At 38.3% G+C, this 23,526-nt stretch overlaps 1 protein-coding gene across 11 annotated transcripts in view; it reads right to left on the reverse strand.

Moving 5' to 3' along the window:
* Positions 1-2,237: 2,237 nt before the first annotated feature.
* rapgef2b (Rap guanine nucleotide exchange factor 2b) overlaps positions 2,238-23,526 on the reverse strand; it is a 136,142-nt gene continuing 114,853 nt past the window's right edge. For 3 of the 11 annotated variants that reach the window (XM_016252219.1, XM_016252225.1, XM_016252226.1), the window contains 16 exons: positions 22,705-22,813; positions 22,232-22,508; positions 21,995-22,152; positions 21,656-21,670; positions 20,828-21,068; positions 20,341-20,727; positions 20,011-20,222; positions 18,896-19,019; positions 18,503-18,526; positions 17,362-17,585; positions 16,580-16,750; positions 16,339-16,488; positions 15,818-15,883; positions 13,611-13,812; positions 11,520-11,971; positions 9,407-10,323 (listed from right to left, as the gene is read on the reverse strand). In XM_016252219.1, coding sequence (XP_016107705.1) covers positions 9,998-10,323; positions 11,520-11,971; positions 13,611-13,812; positions 15,818-15,883; positions 16,339-16,488; positions 16,580-16,750; positions 17,362-17,585; positions 18,503-18,526; positions 18,896-19,019; positions 20,011-20,222; positions 20,341-20,727; positions 20,828-21,068; positions 21,656-21,670; positions 21,995-22,152; positions 22,232-22,508; positions 22,705-22,813 — 3,138 coding nt within the window. In that variant the 3' untranslated portion in view covers positions 9,407-9,997. Of the gene's footprint in view, positions 3,302-9,406; positions 10,324-11,519; positions 11,972-13,610; positions 13,813-15,817; positions 15,884-16,338; positions 16,489-16,579; positions 16,751-17,361; positions 17,586-18,502; positions 18,527-18,895; positions 19,020-20,010; positions 20,223-20,340; positions 20,728-20,827; positions 21,069-21,655; positions 21,671-21,994; positions 22,153-22,231; positions 22,509-22,704; positions 22,814-23,526 lie in introns of those variants that run through there. The other 8 variants (XM_016252221.1, XM_016252218.1, XM_016252222.1 and 5 more) reach the window with 7 other exon arrangements.

The following is a 23,526-nucleotide window of genomic DNA, read 5'->3' on the forward strand; positions in this document are numbered from 1 at the left end:
AATACTAGTGTAATCTATTAACTAGCCTATGCATAAAACCCGTCTTTTAACTTGCAGTAGATATGGGTGTCATGCCATAGAATATTTTTTAATATGACTGACTTTGTATTTAATGTAAATTTAATAAAAAACATTAAGTTACTAATTATAACACTTTCATTGTACATAAAGAGAGCAAAGAATATTTGCATCATCAAAGAATATTAACTTCAGTCTAGACATATTTCAAGCACTCTTAACAACTCCCATTATAATCACTGAAGCTGTTTATACTGTGAAATGAATATCTGACATGTACACACATCTGCACTTTGTTCATGATAAGAGAATTTGCCAGAGAGCAGCATTCAGTCAGCGAGCGCGCGCACTGAAGAAAACACGGGCTTTTCAGCGATGACTCATCTGAATGCCTCTGATTGGCCATTGCATTCATAAGCTCAACAGAATCCTGTGTGATTGGTTATAATGCGCAGCACTGTAAAAACGGATCTGACTCAGCGCCAACCAAAGCACTAACGCAGATTTGAATTTGGCAGCTGATGCTGTGCGCACTGAAGGTTCTAATTGTATCAAATATATATAAAAAAATATTATTCAGCCATTTTTTGGTCTTTTGGAAGCTGCATTCAAAATCCACTTTGCTTAAAATCCTGAGGGGGCACAGTTGAAATCACGTTCCTGGAGGAGCAGTATTTCGACTGGGCCCCCCTCTGGTCTAGTGCCCTGGGCACGTGCGTTAATCTGTCCCTGCATTTCGAGACACACACCTGTAAATAAACGCGGTTGTCAATCCCAAAAACTGACAGTGTGAATGTAGCCAATAACAAGGGAGATTATATTTTGACCACTGAATTAGGAAATGTCCCCGGTTTCCAGAGATATCTGGTCACCTTACTGTGTACATGACCCAGTTTATCTTCTTTAGCTCCTCAAAATCTCTGAAGAAACACTGAAAAAGCAAACAGTGTTGAACAACAGATCGATACAGATGTCTTTTATTAACCCCAACATAAATTTTTCAGTTAGAAAAGTATGAGATACACATTTCAAGTTACTTCCATGTCTTATCTTGTGCAAACACTAGATGGTGCCAGAGGTCATTTAAAACAATGTTTGAAAACAAAGTCCTTAATGCAGAATCAACAAAAGAGCAATAATAATAATAATAATAATAATAATAATAATAATAATAATAATAATAAGAGCAATTAAAAACTATAAGTTGATTCATTTTTGTCGAATTTATTGATTCCCAGCTTCATATAAACTGGATGTTGAGGCATAAACATCATACATTTCTACAATTGAACAAAAATATAACCAATATTTACAATTATTGTATTAAAAATACAAAACAAAAAGAAAGACAAAAAATAAGAACAAATACATACTCCACCAATTGTCTTTGTAAAAGACGTACAGGTAAAAGTAGTCAAAAAAGAGAGAATCTTCACCAGCTAAATGTACACGTCTCACTTGACATCACATAAACAGAGTAGCAGAACAGCTACCTACTACTATTTACCTTGTTGTATTTATGCTTGTACAATTTGTGCAACTTATTTTGCAAAACAAGCGACTCATCTTGGCTTGCCAAAACGTGAATATTTAATAAAAAAAATAAAAATAGGTGGTAGCAGATGGTCGATATAGTTAGTTACAAATGTGTTGTTTATTAACAACTGTATCCGCAACCATTATAAAAAAAAAAAATGTGTGGGAGCCAAAAACAAACAAAAAGAAACAAAAACCTACAAACGAACGAACAAACAAACAAACAAGCAACTAGAGAAAGAAACATTGAAGTAGTTATGTTACAGAGTACAGTGGAATACACTGCAAACTTCTTTTTTCTTCTTTAGTCTATTGTTTCTAACTACTGATCAATGTGATCAGCTTAACTCAGTGATTAAAATGAAAGAATAAAAGTGATGTGCTCCCACCGGTTCAGTTCTGCTCTGACTGGTGGACTTCGGGTGGGTTTGTATGTTTCCGGCCCACCGGAGTCTCAAAAGCAGATTTCAGTTGAATTCCTGTGAGCGATTGTGGAAGCTGTTGTGCAGCAGTGGTAGTTAGTTCAAGGCCCACTCCAGGAGAAACATGCATGACTTGAGCCCTCGTAAAGAAAAACTTAACACAGAAGCCACCATCTTTCACACACCACCTTAATGGTTTCACTTAATGAGAGGAAGAAAGTAGCACCCGAATAAACCATCCCCATTTGCCTGAGTAGCCTGCAGTTCTCACCTTAACCAACAGGGGGCTTGATGTTGTGCCACAGCCACAGCAAATGCTTTTAAAGCTGGATAGGCACTGAACTGATAAAACCGCCTGCGTCATATCAAAGATGAGTGTGTACATTTCCTCTTCATCACTGAAAGCTTCTTGAAGCTGAACTGATTCACTTTTAATGGACTTTGGAGCCTCGATTACCAACAGATGTAAATTTATTCAGCCTTTTGTTTTTGTATCATGTTTGTTATGAGGCCTTTGACCAAACCTGATGCTTTCTTACAGCTCTCAAACCCACTGCAGTCAAAAACCAATAAAATCACTCACTAAGGCTTCACTTAGCATCATTTCCTCTCACAAAGCGCCCAGATTAAATCGGTGTGCTACGTATGTCAGGAGTCAATGTGAACTCTATTTATAGTCATCCAGCAGAAGAGATGTCCTTCAAGTCGTGCTCCTGCAAATATAATACTGTTATATTGAACCACACAGATATGAGTGTTGTCATCAGGACTGATGTGAAAAGGAGTGGCGTTAAGTTGTAGTCAAGCCTTCTTTGCCATCCAAACTGCATGTCCAGAATTGGGTGACTGAAATGTTGATTGTGTGCATCAGTTTACACCTTAAAAACAGTTAAAAAGTGCTGAGGGGCACTACTAAACGTTCATGTGACCTTTAAGCAGAAGGAAAGAGGGAACTGTCTGAAGATAACAGTTAACAGTAGTTTTGTGTGTGTGTGTGTGTGTGTGTGTGTGTGTGAATGTCAAAGCGCTGTGTTCGAGTTTCAGTTCAGCTCATTTTTCCATTCTCCAAAGTGTCAAATAAGTTATTTTTTTGCTCGCCTCCTTTCTTCACAGTATTTCTTAGCATGCAGGGCATTAAACCCCCCATGATGCATTAAGGCAGGGCAGGGAGATGAATCCATCATTGAGGGAGAGAGGCAGTGCCGGCAAAATGTAGACTGGATGGTCTGTCTGTCTGACCTGTGAATGCCCCATATTGGCCATGAGTCAATGCAGCAGTGCAGCCAGTGTCGCCCCCTTTCAAACAGCAGACACCTGTTCATCCTCTGGAAGAAGAAGAGAGAATCTCTGTGAGCATCCAGGACAATCACCTAAACACACAGGCTCTGATCCAAACCCGAGTGACATGTGAAAGTGAACTGTTATTGATAATGTGCATTTCTCATTACTCATTGTCTCAGCAGAAACTGCCTTTGGTGTCACAAACTTCACATCTCTTACACTGCATTTGCAGTAAACAGATGCAAGTGCAGTTTTGTGCATATGAAAGCAAAGGAACCAAAACTGGAATAAAACTTGTATCGTCTTATCTTAGCAAACAGTTGCCACTAGTTTTGTAATCACAGGAATACTCATGTTGATGGTGCAAGCACACCACTGTTTGGAACCAAATAATGCAATGCTAAAAAAAATAAAAAAATAAAAAATTACCATCATGGCAGGTAGACTGGAACTGGGGCTGTGTGAAGCATCCTAACTGAAATGGTCACTGATATGAAATGCTTCATATTAGGCCTGGGCGATAAAACGGTATCGATAGAAAAAATGTTCGATATAGCGCACGATATAGGCACGTGCTATGAGTGACGCAGACAGCACACACAAACACATGCTGAAATGAGTGCTGTGCCTGCCTGTGATGAGGAGATTGTGAATAAAGAATGAATATTAATTGAATTTAAAATAAACATTTGCATTTGAATGTTAGGTGTGCGTCTGGGAGCGTCATCAGTGGCGCGCGAGATGCGGTGATAATGATGTAAGTGACGTTGTTGCATTTTAATGTTTTGTTAGTCTAGCCCACGAGACACGCCATGCATTATTCATTCAAAATATTAGAGAAATATAGAAGCTCAATGCGGAGAAGATCTTGATTAAGTTAAAACCAAAACCAAGCCATTCACACAGATGCATATTCAGCGCATTTTTAGACGGACAAATATGACTGCTGCACTCACGTCTCACACAAGAGATGTATAGAAAGCCATGCAAAGTTAAAACAGTTTAAACTTTTAGAAAACACGTCACAAATTTGTGGAGGTTTATTCCTTTTCACTGCATCTCATATTTTTTTAAATGCAATCTGCGTGAATGGCGCTTCGGCTCTTTGGATTAAGCAATGCATAAATACATGATGCTGTTTTGTTCATAATTGTTTATGCAATTTACGAAATTATATTTGATTTTTACAAGTTAATTTAGACGTTATGCACGTTTTTATAAAGTTACTTCCTTGCATTGACAATTTAAATGTGCTGCATTATTTTGCTCATTGCGCCCTCCTGTGGCCTCGGGAGACAAGACAAAAGTTTCCTTAAAACGTATTTAATCTGCATATAAAACATTAGAAATTAGATTTTTTATTTTTATTTTGTGTTTGATTGTTAAAACAAAAAAATATTTGTTTGTCTCAATAAATTGGGTTAATTTAAAAATACAGTGGCTAAATGTAAACTTTTTTCTATTGCTTTTTGTTTTAAAAAAATTGATTAAAAAATGTCAATAATTATCCATACCGAACGGTATGAAACATTAAATTTTTTAGCTATATCAGCCAGCCCTACTTCATATGCAGCAACATGTTACTCACATCACTCACAAGTGACTAACCATAACTGTTAAACGAACAATGTAACTCTAACTATAAAAAAAACACATGGCATACAAAAAAGTTAGTTTTTGAAAAGATAGAAATAGTTGTCAGTAGTGAATAAAATTAACAATATAACTATATAAAATTCTATTTTAGATGGCGTAGTTTGGAGTGAAGCATTGATTCTATATGTGTTTGTGTCTATATGTATGTGTATATATACATAGCAAGAGAGAGAGAGAGATTTATATAGATTATAGATATTTATAATTAGATATTAATATATATAGTTGAAGTCAAAAGTTTACATACACCTTCTAGAATCTGCAAAATGTTAATTATTTTACCAAAATAAGAGGGATCATACAAAATGCATGTTATTGTTCATTTAGTACTGACCTGAATAAGATATTTATTCAGGTGAAAACTTTTAAACAGAATGAGGATGTGTACATTTTTCTTATTTTGCCTAAATATCTTTTTTTTTTTTCATTTAGTACTGCCCTTTAGAAGCTACAGAAGATACTTACATGCTTCCTAGAAGACAAAATAAGTTACATTTACCCTAATCTTTAAAATGCTCTTAATGCATGGTTTTTCCTTCTGGAGCATCAGTGAGTGTTTGAATTAGGGATGGGCAATATAGCTAAAAAATTTATCAACGATATAATGTTTTATATTGTTCAGTATCGATAACTATTGACATTTTTTATAACCTTTTTAAAACAAAGATCAATAGAAAAAAATGTTTAAATTTAACCACTGTATTTTTAAATTAACCCAATTTATTGAGAAAAACATCCAATTTTTTTTGTTTTAACAGTCAAACACACAATAAAAATTAAACAAATATCTAATTTCTAATGTTTTATATGTGGATTAAATAGGTTTTAAGGAAACGTTTGTCTTGTCTCCCGAGGCCACAGGAGGACGCAATGAGCAAAATAATGCAGCACATTTAAATTGTCAACGCAAAGAAATAAATGTCTTCAAAAAAGCCTGCATTACGTCTAAATTAACTCATATAAATCAAATATAAATTTCGTAAATTGCATAAACAATTATGAACAAAATAGCATAATGTATTTATGCATTGCTTAATACAAAGAGCTGAATCGCCCATCACGCAGATTGCATTTAAAAGACGCAGTGAAAAAAAAAAGCCTCCACAAATTTGCGACGTTTAAACTGTTTTAACTTTGCATGGCTACATCTCTTGTGTGAGACGCGAGTGCAGCAGTCATATTTGTCCGTCTAAAAATGCGCTGAATATGCATCTGTGTGAATGGCTTGGTTTCGGTTTTCACCTAATCAAGATCTTCTACGCATTGAGCTTCTATATTTCTCTAATATTTTGAATGCATAACACAGCAGCGGCGCGTCTCGTGGGCTAGACTAACAAAACATTAAAATGCAACAACGTCTGTGCTGCTTTTTTCAGGATTTATTGATAAATAAAACTTATGAACAGTGCTTATTCAAAATAGAAATCTTTTCTAACAATATAAGTCTTTACTTTACTACTTTACTATTGAATAAAAGTATTAATTTATTTAAAAAAAGAGAAAAGATACTGACCCCAAACTTTGAATGGTAATGTATTGTTAAAAAAGGATTTCTATTTTAAATAAACGCTGTTCTTTTTTTTTAAATACTTTTTATTCATCAAAGAATCCTGAAAAAAGAATCACAGGTAATAAAAAATATATAAGCAGCACAACTGTTTCCAAAATTGATAATAAATCAGCATATTAGAATGATTTCTGAAGAATCATGCGTCACTGAAGACAGGAGTAATGATGCTGAAAATTCAGATTTGCATCACAGATATACATTGTTTTAAAGTATAACAAAACAGAAAACCATTATTTTAAATTGTAATACCAGTAATACTGCGCAATATTACTGGTTTGTTCTGCATTTTTTATCAAATAAATGTAGGCTTGATGAGCAAAAGATATGCAATGTTTAAAAACATTAAAAATAGTAATGTGTCCAAACTTTTGACCAGTATTGTTCTTCTGCATGATAACAGAAAACTGGCTAGCAGAAAGAGCATCAGCTAGCTTGAGCTACCTAGCACATACCTCATAAATTGTCAATGAAATAGTGCTAACTCGCTTCGATTTTTCATATCTTAATTTACTGGCTAGCTAGTGTATAAACACTTTTTGGTATTTACTAGTTAAACTCAAATATATTTAGAATATCAAAACTTAGATGTAGTCTTTGGGCTCAAATGCAGCAAGTGTGGCTTCGGAGAAAATGGAGGGGAATCCCCCTCTTAGGTGACTAGAGGGGATTGTGTGTGGGGGAGGGTCATTTTTAGACTTCCGTTTTATTATCATCTCAAATGTTTGTTCAGTCCGTGTATTTGTTTTTACAATGGTATAGCCTATTTTAGTTGCACAGTATATTACACACAGCACAATTAAGTTTTAAACATGTTTTTTTGTATTATTCATGTAATTTACATGAATACTTACCAAGATGGACATTTTGATATTTTGTGTGCAGGATTTAAGAAATGATCTGTTCATGTTATGCAGGAAAGCACAGTGCATGTAGGGGGTGTGGCCTCAATAGCCCTGCACTAAGCAGTGTGCTGTATGCATGTGATTGAGCAATGTGTAGGGTAGAAATTAAACTGAAATTGCCTTAAATCTGGTAGTTTTAACCAAGATTATGCTGCAAGATTGTTTCTCAACTACATTTAAGTTTCCAGTTCCTGCAATTTAGCAAATTTCCAGTTTATTCCCATTAATTCCCATGGAAAGTTTCCAGAATTTTGCAACCCTAGTTCAAATACACAAAAATGCTGGAAAACCAAAGAATTTGTGGGACCTGAAGGTTTTTTTCTGAAGAAAAGCAGGCAGTTTAACTGTTCAGGACAAACAAGGGACTCATGAACAACTATCACTAAACAAAAATACAGCTGTGGATCATTCAGAGAACAATACAGTATTAAGAATAACTGGGTCATTTTTATAAATTCACCTATTATTTTCTCTTGTGGACTATACGTAAACATCTTTTATGTGAAATAGATCTTATTCAGGTCAGTACTAAATAAGACTGCACTGTACTTAACTAAATAATAACATGCATTTTGTATGATCCCTCTTATTTTGGTAAAATAATTAACATTTTGCAGATTCTGCAAGGTGTATGTAAACTTTTAACTTCAACTGTATTTAAATATAAATTTACTGTATTATATATAGACTACATATAAAAAAAATACACACACACATAATATGTAAGGCAGCATAGTTGTGCTATTTTTGACGCTTAAAGGGGTCATATGATGTGAGTTCAATTTTTCCTTTCTCTTTGGAGTGTTACAAGCTCTTGGTGCATAAAGAAGATCTGTAAAGTTGCAAAGACTAAAGTCTCAAATCCAAAGAGATTCTTTATAAAAGTTAAGAGGCAACCACGCCTACCTAAAACGGCTCGTTCTAAAACCCCCCCCCCCCATATTCACATCACGATGTTGGAAGATTTGCATAACGCCACCCAAATGTTCACGCAAAGAAAGAAGGCGTAACTTTTATTCTCGCTGTAGTATTGTTGCTGCCGCCATGTCGTGGAGATGCTGTGTGTTTCGTTGTGAAAGCGAAACTACTTTGTTTGGTCTTCCAAAAGAGGACGATATCCGCTTCGTCATGCCTAGAGCTGATCCGTGCTGATCGCTGAGGAAATACATCAACTTCGCACTGTGGATCGCTGGATCGGCTTTCACCGTGGATGAAACAGAGTCCAGCCTGGGGTCGTCACATGTGGTTACCGCAAGCCCGCTGGCCGCTCCTTCATGGAATCTGCCGGCCGCGCCGTTCTCAAGCCCGCCCGCCGCCACTCACTCAGGCCCGCCGGCCTCCTCTCACTCTAGCCCGCCGTGTGAAACTACTTTGTTTGGTCTTCCAAAAGAGGACACGACTAGAAATCAGTGGTTAAGTTGTATTTACAACACTGTTCCAGAACAGTTCAACCCAAATATTCAGATGTGTGAAGCACATTTTAGACTGTTTCCTGATCCTGGAAGAGTAGACTACAATGCCGGCTGTTCTGACTCACAGACTGTAAGTACGTTTTCATTTTAAGGATTTCCCACTGATGAATCAAACGTGAGTTTTGAGCAGTGTAGAGTAGTGCTTGTTGTTTGTCATTTCTCCGATCGAGGCACGATGCAACGCAACGCGAAAAAAAGACAATATTAATCATTATAATCCGTAATTATGTCCCCACTGGATGCAACAAATGTCCTTGTTTATAATGGGTTTTAATGTTTTTGTCTCATGGCTCCGGCCAGGACATGCCATCACAGTATGGTAAGGGGTGTAACATTTCCGTCACACGCTTGAGGAATTCGGCCAATCACAATGCACTAGATAGCTGGCCAATCACAGCACACCTATCTTTTCAGACCGATGAGCTTTGTAAAAATCTACGCGTTTCAGAAAGGCGGGGCATAGAGGAGAAACAATAATGTACAGTATGTGGAAAATAATGTGTTTTTTGAACCTTAAACCGCATAAACACATTTCATTACACCAAATAATGTTATTTTTCATATGACCCCTTTAAAAATGCTGTATAGGGCAGGAAATGCACTGGGGTTTGGAACAAAGTCACAGGCATACTGCTAAATATAATAAGGAATAAAATATGCTCTGGCCTTACCATACCAAAGACAAACATGACAAGACAAGAAAGACTACTACTGTGAAAATTAATAATAGGACAATTCCCCAAATCAGGATCTTTGTGCTGATAAGTACTAACACTATTTTACGTGCTACCTGACAACACAAACACAACTTCAGGCTCTATCATGTGTTCAAGCATTTATGATGGCAGATCTAGTGATTTTCCTCTGAGCACTGATGGGTGAGAGCCAATACACACGTCTCTAAGATCAGGGAGCAATGACTGGGATGTTGCCACGGCGACGGGGGGCAGGCTGTCTCTGTGGCAGCGCATGCACTGTGTGAGATGCATTGGTGGTTGGTGATGGTGGGCAGGTGAAGGAGCTGTCCTCCTGGCATGCAGAGACCGTGACTGGTGTACGTGAGTGTGCGTGGAGTGCGTGAGTGTGGAAGTAACTGGATTTTGGGATGTTTTACCTTCCTGTTGGGGTGGTGTATGTAACTCATGGCCTGGGGGGAACTGCTGTGTGTGGACCTCTCCTCCTTTGAGCTCTGAGTTTGGGAGACAAGCACTCACCCTCCTCTTCCACCTCCTCTGCCTCCTCCTCTTCTCGGCCCCGGGGGTCCGGCGAATGGGTGGGTTTTCCCACAGCTGGGGGCTGCTGGGAGTCGGGGGAATGTGTGACAAGACGGGAGCGCTGCAAGGCGGTGGTGTAGTCCGGTGGTCTCCTGCCCGAGTGAGCCGTACCCTCGGTTGCATCTGTGATGGTCAGTGCCGTGTAGCCCGGCGGCGTGGGAGGAGGGTCTCGGTAACGACCATCCTTCCGTGCTGAGGGAGGAGACGGACACCACAGATCCGTTTAATATCCGTAACGCTTTTCACACATGTGGACGGACACATGCAGACATGCACTAGATCAGGAAAGATCACTTTTGTAGGTAGTTTGTTGTGTTGTTCCACGTTGTAGTGTTCAATTCAATTGTAGTGTTCATTTTCAGATGTTAGTATGATCGTTGGGAATGTATTTTTCATGCAAAAATTCAACATTTGATAAATGTAAACACAACAGATAGGTTAGGAAATATAACTTGGTGTAGTTCCTCTTAAAGAGATAGTTCACCCAAAAATCTAAATTCTGTCATTAATTACTCACTTATGTCGTTCTAAACCCATAAGACCTTCATTCATCTTCGGAACACAAATTATGATATTTTTGATGAAATCCGAGAGCTTTTTTAACCCTCCATAGACAGCATGGATACTACCATGGTCAAGGCACAGAAACGTAGTGAGGACATCGTTAAAATAGTCCATGTGACATCAGAGGTTCAACTGTAATTTTATGAAGCTACGAGAATACATTTTTTGTGTGCAAAGAAAATAAAAATAATGACTTAATATTTCCCGGGACAGTCTGCCGCCATTATCGAGAGTACCATGAGTGTGTATTCCATTGCTCGTAAACAATGTTAATTATATGTAATTATAGTTCTATGTCAGCAGCATCAAAAATATCTTACTTTGTGTTCCGAAGATGAACAAAGGTCTTAGGGGTTTGAAACGACATGAGGGTGAGTAATTGATGACAACATTTTCATTTTTGGGTGAACTATCCCTTTTAAAGGGTTACCCAAAAATCGAAATATTTCCCCCACCACATCTTTTGAGCACTAAGCACCAAAAGGTATCATACTTGACTTGGGCAAAATTTTCAGTAAATAACAGATTTTTTCCAAAATGTTCCTCAAAGAAAGTTATTGTATGGCTTCATAAAGCTTAGCCCACGGGGTGTATGGACCAATTTTATGGTAAGTTTTTTGCCCATTATGAAGCTAGCAGAAATGGTAACTTTTAAATGCTACTGAATTTAAAAAAAAAGCTTTTTGATGCTTCTCATTTTTGTGTTATATGGAAAAAATAAGAACATACAGCACTGGATCAACATGAGGGTAAGTAAATATCAAAAGAATCGTAATTTTTGGGTGAACTATCCCTTCAAACCAGGTTAATGTGGCGACTCTTACTGATCACAGCCTTGGTGTTGCCTGCAGTGATGGGTGAGGGGCGTCGACTGTGCTGCCTGGACTCTTCTGAACCAGTGGAGGTGATGCTGCTGGTCTCTGGGTCTGTGGTCACATCCCTCCCTCCTCTTCGCTTGATGGTGCCCGTGTCGCCCTCAGAGTCCTCGCCCCAACATGCCGCAGAGGACGAAGAGGAGCAGGCAGACGCCCAGCTTCCTCTGCTTCCCCAAAGCCCCGCACCCTCTGCAAGTGCCTCCCAGCTACGGCCCTGCTGCATGGTCTGAATGTTGTCATGGGAGCCGCTGGAACATGAAGTCCAGCTGCCACGACCAGAATCAGCAGCATCGAGAGACACCCGGTCACCCTGGTCCTGGGTAAGCTCCTCTGAGCTGGGGGAAGACAGCACGGTGGCGCCCACATACAGACCCCGGCAGTCCTGCATTGATGAGTAGGACCTGAAAGAAGAAAGGGTAGAAGAATCCAGAAGGGTTTAATTGTAACTGCATTGCCAGGACTTGGCCATGATGGTAACTTAATATAGACTTGCTGTTTGCTCTTTTTAGTGTGGTACTGGTATTTCCAGTTTGCATAATAAAACACTTTATTTTTGAGTGCCCCGCCACAAGTGTTGTACTTTTAACACTATGCATCATTTAAAAAAAAAATGGTTTCATATTTGAAACCTGCATATCTGCTTTTAAACTCAAGAACGTGGTCTTATGTAAGTACTGCCTGAGAAAAATTTCCGAATGGGGTCAGATGAGCCCAAAAACAGCCTAACTAACCCAGGGTTGATTTAGACCACTGATTCTCAAAGTGTGGCTCCCTCTAGTGGTATGCAGAGGAATCACTGATTAATATCACTAAATATTAATTAATGTTAAAACAGTGCTTCCCAACCACTGTTGTCGGGCATGCCGTGGAAAATTATCAAAAACGTCCTTATCTCTTATATTTCGTTATTATTTTAAATCAGTGCTATTGGTCATTGTTATGTCGGTTTGTGGATTTTACAAATATTTAACCAATGAAAAGCATTCTAAAGAGCTTGTGACTAAACACGCCATTGGATCCTCAAATTGTCAGTCAAACCTCATAACTCCATCCACGCTTCATTCAGAATGAATGTTCAGTTTGAAGTCAGACTTCTACTTCTTTGCAGTGCAAGGGTAAATAAAGAACTGTCAGCTGTTCGTCTTTTATATCGTGAGATTTTGGCCAAATGTATTAACAACAAGAGAAACTGAGCGCCCATATAGCTACAATAAACTTTATAACCTGCAAACTGGTGAAAACATGATGCTATTAAATTACTGACTCGCCCATTCTAATGATGGACAAAACACAGATCTCTGTCACTCGCTTGTCAAAAACCTCATTAACTCCATTTGAGTATGATTTTCAGAAAGTAAGTGCAAGTGTCTGATCATATATAAAGCCAAAATACCAGCTTTGATGACGCAATTAATTATTGGAAAAAAACGAATAATAAAAAATACGTTTCCCCTTTCTATCTTTTTTTTGTAATGCTTAGTGGTGTGCCGTGGGATTTTTTTACATATCAAAACTGTGCCGTGGCAGGAAAAAGGTTGGGAAACACTGTTAAAACACTTTTAAAAAGTTTGCAAGGTGGCTAAATGATGCCTGTGTTCATTTTTTGATCAAGTACTGTAAATTTTTTACTTTACATTTAAGTACAGTACAGTTTTTTTTTTACTTTTAAAGTACAGTGCAGTTTTTATTTAACTTATAGGTAGAGTACATTTAAGTTTTTTATTTACCTGTATGTAAGCACAGTGCAGTGTTAATGTTCAAACTGTATTTACAATGTTTAAAGTGGCAGACAATAATAAATATTCTTATTAGGAATAAAACTGCCTCATTTTTTAACTGTGCATAGCTGTAGTTTAATAATTAGGCCTACTACGCTGCTGTATTTTAATGTTGGTCATTATGGTGGTACTTGGAGAGCCAAATATTTTCTGAGGTGGTACTTGGTGTAAAAAGTTTGAGAAGTACTGCTTTAGACCAATTACCTGACTAGTGATTCAGGCAACAATACAACTAGTTGAAAGAGTAATGAGTACTGCTTACCCCAAGCTGTACTGGTCAGGATCAGCAGTAGCCCTGCGTTCTAGCCGGTGGCCACTGCCATGGCCCTCCCCAGCCATTACTCCATATCGATGTCTGCGTTCATTTTGTCCCATATCCAGGGAGGAGGTGCTCACCAGACTGGAGCGTGAGGAGATCTCGCTGTGGCCAGAGTCCGACAGATAGTCACCTGCTTTTCCATAGCCTGGCAAATGAGTACACAGAACGACATGATCAGAAAACGGTTTGGCCTTAATACAGAGCCCTGCGGTACCCCATTCTATAATTGCCTCTTTTCACCTAAAAATATTTTGTTCCAGAATATATGGAGCTACCTTGCTGCCAACCAACTATTGTAGAGTTACTTTTGAGTTCTGAATAACACATAAATATATTTATAGCCAGTTTTTTTTTTATAACCTATTTTTACTGAACTTGTCACAATGCATTCTGGGAATGCCTTGACTTTGAAGGATTAAAATGCTGTCTTAAAATGCAGTATACTAGATTTTGGAACAGAGCTATTGAATATCTGTGAGATATTGTGTCAGTGTTCACACTGTATGCCTACATTTTGTGGTTGCAGTCATAACTTGAAATTAAAGCTGCAAGCAGCGATGAACGGGCCCTCGCACCCAGGCTCACCGCCAGCGGGCGTCTTTAGTAAGACAGCGAACGGCGAGCAATATGCATTGTCAAACAATTGCACAACAGTTGTTCATTTAACCTACTAATGGATAATAAGCCTTCCTGTTTACATCATGATGAAATTGATGATACAATGATTAGTGCAAGAAAGAAGAGTTTATATTCAGGGTGTCAGAGAAGATTCAACTCCTAAACACTAGAGTCACCCCTTTCTTAGATTAGCTAATCAAAACAAGGCAGTTACTTCAGTAACAAGCGCGCGCACACACACACACACACACAGAGCTATAGCACTAGCCTGCCTCTGCCAGCTACAACAGGAGCAAAAACACTGTCTAGACTTGGTGAGAGAGTTCACGCAAATGTCAGCACTTCTGATATTTAGAAAAGTATAAAATCATTAGTGGAACCTCCAACTAACAATGTACTATATAACACAAAAATAACATTTGATATTACCACTAAAGAAAGTCTGGACACAAATGTCACTGATTAATCATAGGACTGAAATACATAACTGAAAACAAAACATCTCATTGGTTGTGTCTCAATACTTCAAAAGCAACCAACACCTCAAAGGGACGGAAGGTTTTGGGTTCGGTAAATTTATATATATATATATATATATATATATACAGTGGTGTGAAAAAGTGTTGGCCCCCTTCCTGTTTTTTTTTATTTTTTGCATATTTGTCACACTTAAAAGATTCAGATCATCAAACAAATTTTTATATTACACAAAGATAAAGCAGGTAAATACAAAATGCAGTTTTTAAATGATGATTTATTTTATTAAGGGAAAAAGGCTGTCCCAACCTGCCTGGCCCTACGTGAAAAAGTAATTGCCCCCTAAATCTGTCAACTGTTTTGATTCTCATCTGTTCTTGAATTTCTTTATATCGCGGCATGATGTGTTGCTCTCTAAGCATGCTTCACTTTGTCAGACAGGCTCCACTTAAGTGATTTCTTGATTCAACAGGTCTGACAGTAATCAGGCCTGGGTGTGGCTAGTGAAATTTAACTCAGCTTTCTAAAATAATGTGGTTAATTGCAGTTCTTTCATGATTTAACAGGAAGGGGCAATTAATTTTTCACGTAGGGCCACGTAGGTTTGGACAGCTTTTTTCCCTTAATAAATGAAATCATCATTTAAAAACTGCATTTTGTATTTACTTGCATTATCTTTGTGTAATATTTAAATTTCAAATGAATGCTGTACTTTTAAACTTTCCATTCATAAAAGAATTCTGAAAAAGAATGATCATGGTTTCAACAGATATATAATAAATATTAAAATGCATTAAATATTAAAATAGAAAACAGTTATTTTTAATTTAATAATATTTCACAATATTATGTTTTCAATGTATTTTTGATCAGATAAATGTACCCTGGTTGAACATAAGACTTCAAAAGATTTCAAAAACCTTACCAGGATTTTGAATGGTAGTGTACCTCTAACGAATGATGTTTTAGTGGGCAGCTCACTACATTTTGAGACACAGCAATAATGATGCTTGTGTGAACTCTCTCAGGTTAAATCTGCATCCAGGACCTGTTACCTGTTGGTGATTTTCTACAGAAGGAGGAAAAACCCTTCATACTGTGGCTTCTTATAGATGCAATGGCTGAATACAGGGTAAAACATGTGAATGATGAGAGACAGAAATGTTATGTGATGCAAATTTAAAAGTAGAGATTGAAAGTGGAGCATTTGTAACATTACAGTAATGAAATCAGAGACAAGCAGGGTTCTAAAATGTTTTGTAAAAAAACATGTGAACCTTGGCAGGATATTTCATATCATACGTGTGATCTTTTTACCACTAGATGGCAGTCTCAACATATTAAATCAGCCATGAAAACATGTTGGCACTAGGGGGCGCCAGCTAACAGAGAAATGCCAGTGGGGCACAAGCTGTCTGACAATATATTTCACTGCATGCGCACCATAAGGCTCTGATTCCACAGTTTACTGATAAGTCAATAGGGAGAGTAAATCGAGTGTGCAAAGATCAGAGGTTGGAGAAACATTTAAATTTACAAAAAATACCACAGTGAGTGTGTCTCTGTGTAAGCTTACCTTTCTTAGGTGAGCTGTGAGGAGATGTGGGAGGAGACGACAGCTGTGAGGAGATGTTGGACACACTATCCTCTGTCTGTTTCCTGTGTCTCTCTCCTGCCTCCTCTGAAAGAGACAGTATCTTTTTCAGAGACTGTGGTGAGCTTGTGCCTGTGAAAATACAGAAAGATTCTTATGAACACCAGTAACATATAATGTAGTAGCTGATCATTTTTAAGCTACATCAATGTGGTGGTCTTACCAAATGGTGGCAAGTCTTTGACCGGCACTTTCTTGCGTGATGGGTAGAGGGCTACGGCAGGCACTTGAAGCGCCTGGTTGGCTTTCTGAAGCTGCTGACGCTGGTGAGTGGCGGCCCGTGCAACTACGGGCGATGTGTCAGGTCTTTTCCTGTCCCCAGAACTCTTCGGCACTGTGATGATATATACAAGGCAAATAATAAATATTAAGCTAAACATTTACAGAACGAGAAAAACTTGAAGAAAAAAATAACAATTTCAAAGAAATATTTTATTCAGCAAGAACACGTTAAACTGATCAAAAGTGACAGTATAACATTTATAACTAAGACATTTTTAATGTTACTTTTTTAATGATGTTCTTTTAAATTTGCTAGTCATTATAATGAACATGAATGAAAAATGTATCATGGTTTCACAACTGTTTTCAATATTGATGATAAGAAAATTTGCATATTAGAATGATTTCTGAAGGATCATGTGACACTGAAGACTGTAATAATGGCTGCTGAAAATTTAGCTTTGACATCACAGAAATAAATTACAGTACAGTTACTTGAAATTGTAAAAATATTCTACAAATTTAGCTTTTACTAATTTTTTTTAAATCAAGTAAATATAGCCTTTGTAAGCATAAGAGATACTGAATAGTTTGTTCCTATGACTAACATACCGTAGAATGTGCAGGTTTTTAATGTGAGGTAAATGTCTTCACATGCCAGTGTTGTTTCCTGTGGATTCACCTATTTGCAGTTGTGTGTGTGTGTGCTTACACGCAACTCACATGTGTTGACTGAAGGCTCACACTGAATTGAGAGTGTCTGCAAGCTCTCCTCATTCGTCTCCAGGGTGAGGTAGGACAGGTATTGTTTGACCTTGCGTGCCATCTGAGCGTCCTCGTACAGCTTCTTGGCATTGAGGAAAGAACTCCGTCTGACCCGCTTCTTGTGCCCGCCCGTCTGGGTTACATCCAGGACGGCTGCATTGGCACTGCCCTGGCTGAGTGACCTAAACGCACATAAGTATTACAGTTAAAGATGCGGGTTGACTTTAACAGTAGGTAGTATGCTGATGCAGGATCAGATGCAGTCTCTCTTTGACATGCAGTAAGTTGCATTCCTTGCAGCTTCAAAACAATCCAAACATTCCATGCATTTCACATCTCAGCCAATCAGGCAGTTAAATACAAACTGGATGTTAAATAAAACAACAGAAGTAGAGTGCTTAAACTTTGCATGAGATTTGGAAAAAAATAACTGATTATTTTTGTATGTCATTATTTTTGGTCACATTTTTTCTTGAACAATTTTTTTTTTCAACCATTTATTTTATGTTTAAAGGTGAAGTGTGTAATTCCTGCACCACTAGCATCATTAGTCTTTTTATATTACGCTTATAAAATATCTTACACAAAGTTGTGTTTGAATTCACACACATATCATTAATCACAATTTTTAAACTAATAAAATAATTATTAGTTTAAACTAAAAAAACAAAACAAAAAAAATACAAAAAAAACTGCAAATACTTAGAAGGCGTGCAACTATTGCAAGTAGTTCAGCTAGAAGGGGCACGTTAAATCACTTTTGCTAAAAATGGATCATGGGCTATCAAATTAATAAATGAGCAGGTGCCAAACAACTGTAAATAAATTCATGCATACTAGTGGGGTCATGTTTGTGAAACATTCAAAATCTATGGTAATTATACAACAGAAACATTAGGATGTATTTTAGAATGAGGTGAGTTTATTCAATGACCCCGAGTAGCAAAAGTGATGGCGGTCAAATGCTTGGATGGGATCCGTCAGAGCAGAAGCATTCTCAAATGAACCATAAAAATAAAAATAATGGATGGTAAGGAGCCAGCCCAAGTTAAAGGAAGGGGCACACATAAGGCCAAAGGTGAGAGTTCACCATACTCACCCTAAACTCCTCCATTTCTTCTTCCTGTAAGGGAGAGCCATGAATAGTGAAGCATGGGGCAGAGAGGGTGGATATAGAGAAAAATGGGGGAGAGAGAAAGTCCATGAGAGAAAGAGAGGGAGACACACTTAGATGAGAAGAAACAGACCAAGGGTACCAAGGTGAGGTGCACCAGAGACCAAAAGAGAGACACTAACAATACAAAATGGTTTAACTGTCATGTACGTAAACATCACTTCAACAGCAAAAAACCTTCTTTTGTGTGGAAGCGTGAGGTGAGAGCTGTACACATCGCAGTGAGTTGGCACTAAAAGCTACTCAGTGGTGTGAAGAGTCCAGCCTGAAAGAAGGGCAAAGAAGTCATTGTAGCAGTCAGAACAGAAAGGCACTCGCCTGGTTCTGAACATCAGAGCAGGGTCCATGTTTACAGCTGCCATTCGGCCTACATGTCTGATCTCTTTAGCAATCATCCGCAGTTTCTCAAAGTTCACCAAACCGTCCACCTTCGAGTCATTTCCTAGAGTGGACAATAAAGAAAAGGCTCATATCACACAATTTTATAAAATAACAATTTTATTTTATAATTTGTGTCAAGTAACGTAATTTTTTTGTCATGATCCTATTTCACACTCTCAAAATGGGCAGTTTTTGCAACTGTGCCTTAAAGGCACAAACCTAGCATTAAATGCACCGCATAAACAGTTAAGGTCCTTGCACACTGAGTCTGAAATTTTCGCATGTGCTTTTTCATATTCGTCAACCTAAAAATTTGTCACACACAGAAACCTTGCACAATGAGTCCGATGCATATTATTAATCCGTTACTAAAAAATTAGCAAAACAATACAAAATGAAGTCTTCATGCAGTGAGGGTGATTTTGTTGTCCTCTCTCTTCTTAAAAAAGAAAAAGAAAGAGGAAATATTGGGTCCATCCAATCCTGAGATATAGAGAGGGAGTAGTTTCCCCTCCTTATTAAGGAGCAGCGGGATTATCACAGGCAATTTAAAGTTTACTTCAGGATGTCAGTGGCTCAGTTTGATGCTTTCCCAGTGATACTGGAGCCACGTATTAAAAAGAAGACCAAGAATTTCTGTGAACTCAGTGTGCAAGGATCTTTACAGTGTTTTGTGCTGCGAGATGAAGTGGATCAACTTGTCAATTGCCATTCTGGATTTTGGTGTTCGCTTATACGGTGCAATGACCTAGAAGATTAAACAGAAAAGATCAGAGTCCTAGTCTGAAACAAACTTAGAAAGGCTATGTAGAGTGTAGGTGCTACACAAAGCCAAGAAAATGCATTCATGACATAAATGTGGATGGTTATGTATTAATCTGTCTGATGAAAGTTGCAGGAGATCAGAATGAGTCATTTTTGTAGTTAAGTTTCAATAAAGGGACTTTTCAGACTGTTAAGGAAGAAACCAAGGAAAATTTACTTTAATGTTATTACCAAAAACTATGGTTCAATAATAAACAAACACTAGTCATCACCTACTATTATCTTACCTTCATGCAGGAAGGTGAGATCCTTCTTGATTACAGGAAAAAGTGGGATGATGGGTGGCTGCAGGTTCTGGCTGTTTAGAAGATTCCGGTACTTCGCCATATTCCTGGAGGGATCAAATAGGTCTTGAAGATCACTAAACAGCTTCTCATATTTGCTGGGCAACTTCTCCCATGTGCCTCTCAGTCTGGACACCGGTGCCAGGTTCAGACCACTGGAAAAGACACACAATGTCATTGTTAATGACCCTAACTTCAAAAATATAACATACATAAGAGGTCTTCAATTTAACCCTTAATTTTTTTGCCTCTTAAAATGAAGACTCCTTCTACCTGATGATGGCAAACATAGAGTTGAAGTTCTTGCACTCGCGGCAATGCAGTGCGATCTTAATGAAGTGCTTGATGATCTTCATGCGTTTGAGCTGGTTGGGCTCACGCACCACCTCTGTGGCCACCCAGAAGGTCTCCCGATTGATGGCCTCCTCAAAGAGCTTGAGGCTGGGGGGTCCGGTTAGGCGAGTTTTCAGCTTAAACAGGTCATCAATGTACTCTGTGGGCTCGATGGCACAGAAAAGCTCAAAGGCGCGCATGGACAGCTGGGTCGCCACTTCCACCGTGCTAAGCTGCAGTAGGCTAATCTGGCTCTCCCTTAGTAGTTCCTGGGCATCTTCATCCGAGCACAGTGTCTCCGTCTCCATGTTGCTTTTCAGGTAGTACCTACATGTTAAACGAGAGGTCAATGGATGTTCTGAGTGATCTGACACAATAATACTACAGAAAATTGAACAAAATGGCCACAAGGGCTCTACGGCAGCACCTGCCACTAAGCTGGATCCTGTCGGCCAGTTTGGAGAGTTGCTCAGGGAGTCGCCGCTGCTTGATGACACCCTCAGGAGTGACAGACACCTCACACAACGAATATGCTTCAGGGGCAGCGGTCAAGGCAAACTCTCGGATGGCCTGAGCTACGACTTCTTTTGCTGTGGTGTCCTTCCCAATCATGATGTACCGACTTTGCTGGTCTGCCTTGAACACTCTTAATACCTGGTCTGACATGTCTAAAGAACAGAGGAATGGATTAAACCCACATACTTAACCCTTTTATTAACCAACACCCAAGTATATAGTCTTCATCTAGGTGGAAAACCACTTATGTGTTACCCATGATCATTTTACACAACTATTGAACTGTCACTTTCACACTTGGTGTGAAAAGTTTTGGACAATGTAATTAATTTATGCATTATCTCTACATCATCATTTTATCCTATTGACTTTAAAATTAACCTATTAACAGGAGCTTTTTGTAAATTTTTCTTGGTGCATATGCATGCTCAGAAGACACCTTTACAACAAGCAAACAAATTAACCTTCAAGGTCAATCAATCTTATACTGCAACAAAACCTCAAGAGTGAAAGCAACACGAAGCAGTGAACAACATTCATTTAACAAAATAATTTTCATGAATCCCACCAAATGAATAGTGTTTATAGATTAAGACTTGATTGAGTACCACCAAATTTGTTCTACATAAATTTGGATAGCAAAATCAATGTCAGAGCAGAGAAGTGCCCTGAAGAAGATTGTGATTAGGAAAATGAAAGTAGTTGAGGAACCTCTAAGAGGACAAGATCAAATACTTACTTATAGGGACTGCTTCTGAAAGAGGACATTCAGGACAGCATGAGCATCTTATTAAATATGCATGCACTGAGATTAAACTTCTGTGAAATGTTCTGTAGATGCCCTAAAGGTAAGTGCACAATAATCAAATGATTATTGGCTAACCCTATCACTAAGAAAATTATAGAGTTGATAAGAATGATGTTCACCCCTTAAGACCAACATAAAGCCACAGTCTAACCTTAACCCCTAAACCTAACCCTAGCATGAAAGTGGTTGATTAGATTGTTGTTTCAGAACCAGCATGGATGTTAATGCAGTAAAATGTCTTACTTTGCTAAACCACCTTAAGTGTCTTACCAGGCTGGTTGTTGAAGTCGAGTATGCGATGGTGTGACTGCAGCAGGTCAGGGTTGCTTGATGAAAGGTTTCCACTAACAGGAAGGGCAGGAGGGATCTGCTTTGACTGCTTTAGCCCCACAATACTGTCATCCTGGGACTGTCCCACGCCAACGTCACTGTGAACAAACCAGAAGAGTTATACACCACAGGGAACTAAATCACGAAGAGAGCTTTCATGCATCAAGCTCAGCTTACTTGTAAGGTTTGGGTGGAAGAATACTGGTCAGTGTCTTGTCAAAGATCTTCTTCAGCTTGTTTCTGCCACCTACGGTGTTGGCCTTGGCTTTCTTACTAGCTTTCTCAAGACCCATGACCTGCTCCACATCCACAGCCAGGTCAGGGATGGAGTAGCGGCTGGCTTTCTTAATGTCCCCGATTTTGGGGATATGAGGTGCCCCGTTCTTCCTGTCTGGCTCCTCCTCAAGTTCTAGCTCCTGGTCCTGGTCAGGCCTGGCCAGTAGCTCCTTAAACACTAAGAGCAGTGATCACAGCACAGAGAAAATGAGTTTAACAATGCCATCTGACATTTTCAAGCAACAAACAGCCTTACAAAATGAACTACAGCTACATTTTCCCCAACTGAAGAGGAAAGAGAGCTGACTGGCAATTTGTGTTGGGTCTAAATAACAGTTTGTGCAGCTGTGGTTATTTCAGCCAGTGTAGCTTACCTAAGAGATTGGTTTTCACAGTAATGGACAGGTGCGTGTTGTTTTTGAGAATCTCGTTGGCTTTGGATAACAGCACATTTTCAAAGTTTTGTCCATTGACCTCTAGTAACTGGGAAAAAAAAGATTAAAATCTCAATAAACATTGCAGCTGGAACAGCTGATAAATATACTTAAAACACAATGTTTTATTTCAGTAGTGTGTGCTTTCAGCACACAGAGTGCAGTTTGTGGTATAACATGTTACTTCATAAAATTCTCTCAGTGAGGTAACGTATGCTTTAATGTTCAAATGTGAGTTTGCTCTTAAAGTAATAGCAACCAAATAACCCAGCTGCTGTGATGTCTATTAATCAAAGAAAAATAGAAAAAATAGGAAATCAATAACGAAATGACTAGCAATATGGGCACTATCTTCTCTAATACATTAGAAGCTGTTGTCCCCATCAAATTAAAAAAGGTTAGAGAAAAACCTACTGCGCTATGGTACAACAGCAATACCCATTCTCTCAAGAAAGAAACTCATAATCTTGAACGCAAATAGAGGGGAAAAAATGCTGCTATGGGGTATCCTATTTATTATTTTAGGATTTTTTTTGTTTGCCCCAGTGAAACATTTCTATTAATATAACTGATTAAGTAGTCAAACTCATTCCATATCAGCAGAATAGTGTGGTACAGAAAGTCTATGTAAATAAAACAGGTTCTGAATGAATTACGTTACTGCTACCTATCAGAAACGGAATTGTGTGCTTCTAATTTTATACCAATAGTTTGAACAGGACCACTTTCTATTCTAACAAAAAACTGCCTCTGTGAATAAGG

This window comes from Sinocyclocheilus grahami, unplaced genomic scaffold (assembly GCF_001515645.1).
Source record: "Sinocyclocheilus grahami isolate Dianchi unplaced genomic scaffold, SAMN03320097.WGS_v1.1 scaffold1093.1, whole genome shotgun sequence".
NCBI classification, from domain to species: domain Eukaryota; kingdom Metazoa; phylum Chordata; class Actinopteri; order Cypriniformes; family Cyprinidae; genus Sinocyclocheilus; species Sinocyclocheilus grahami.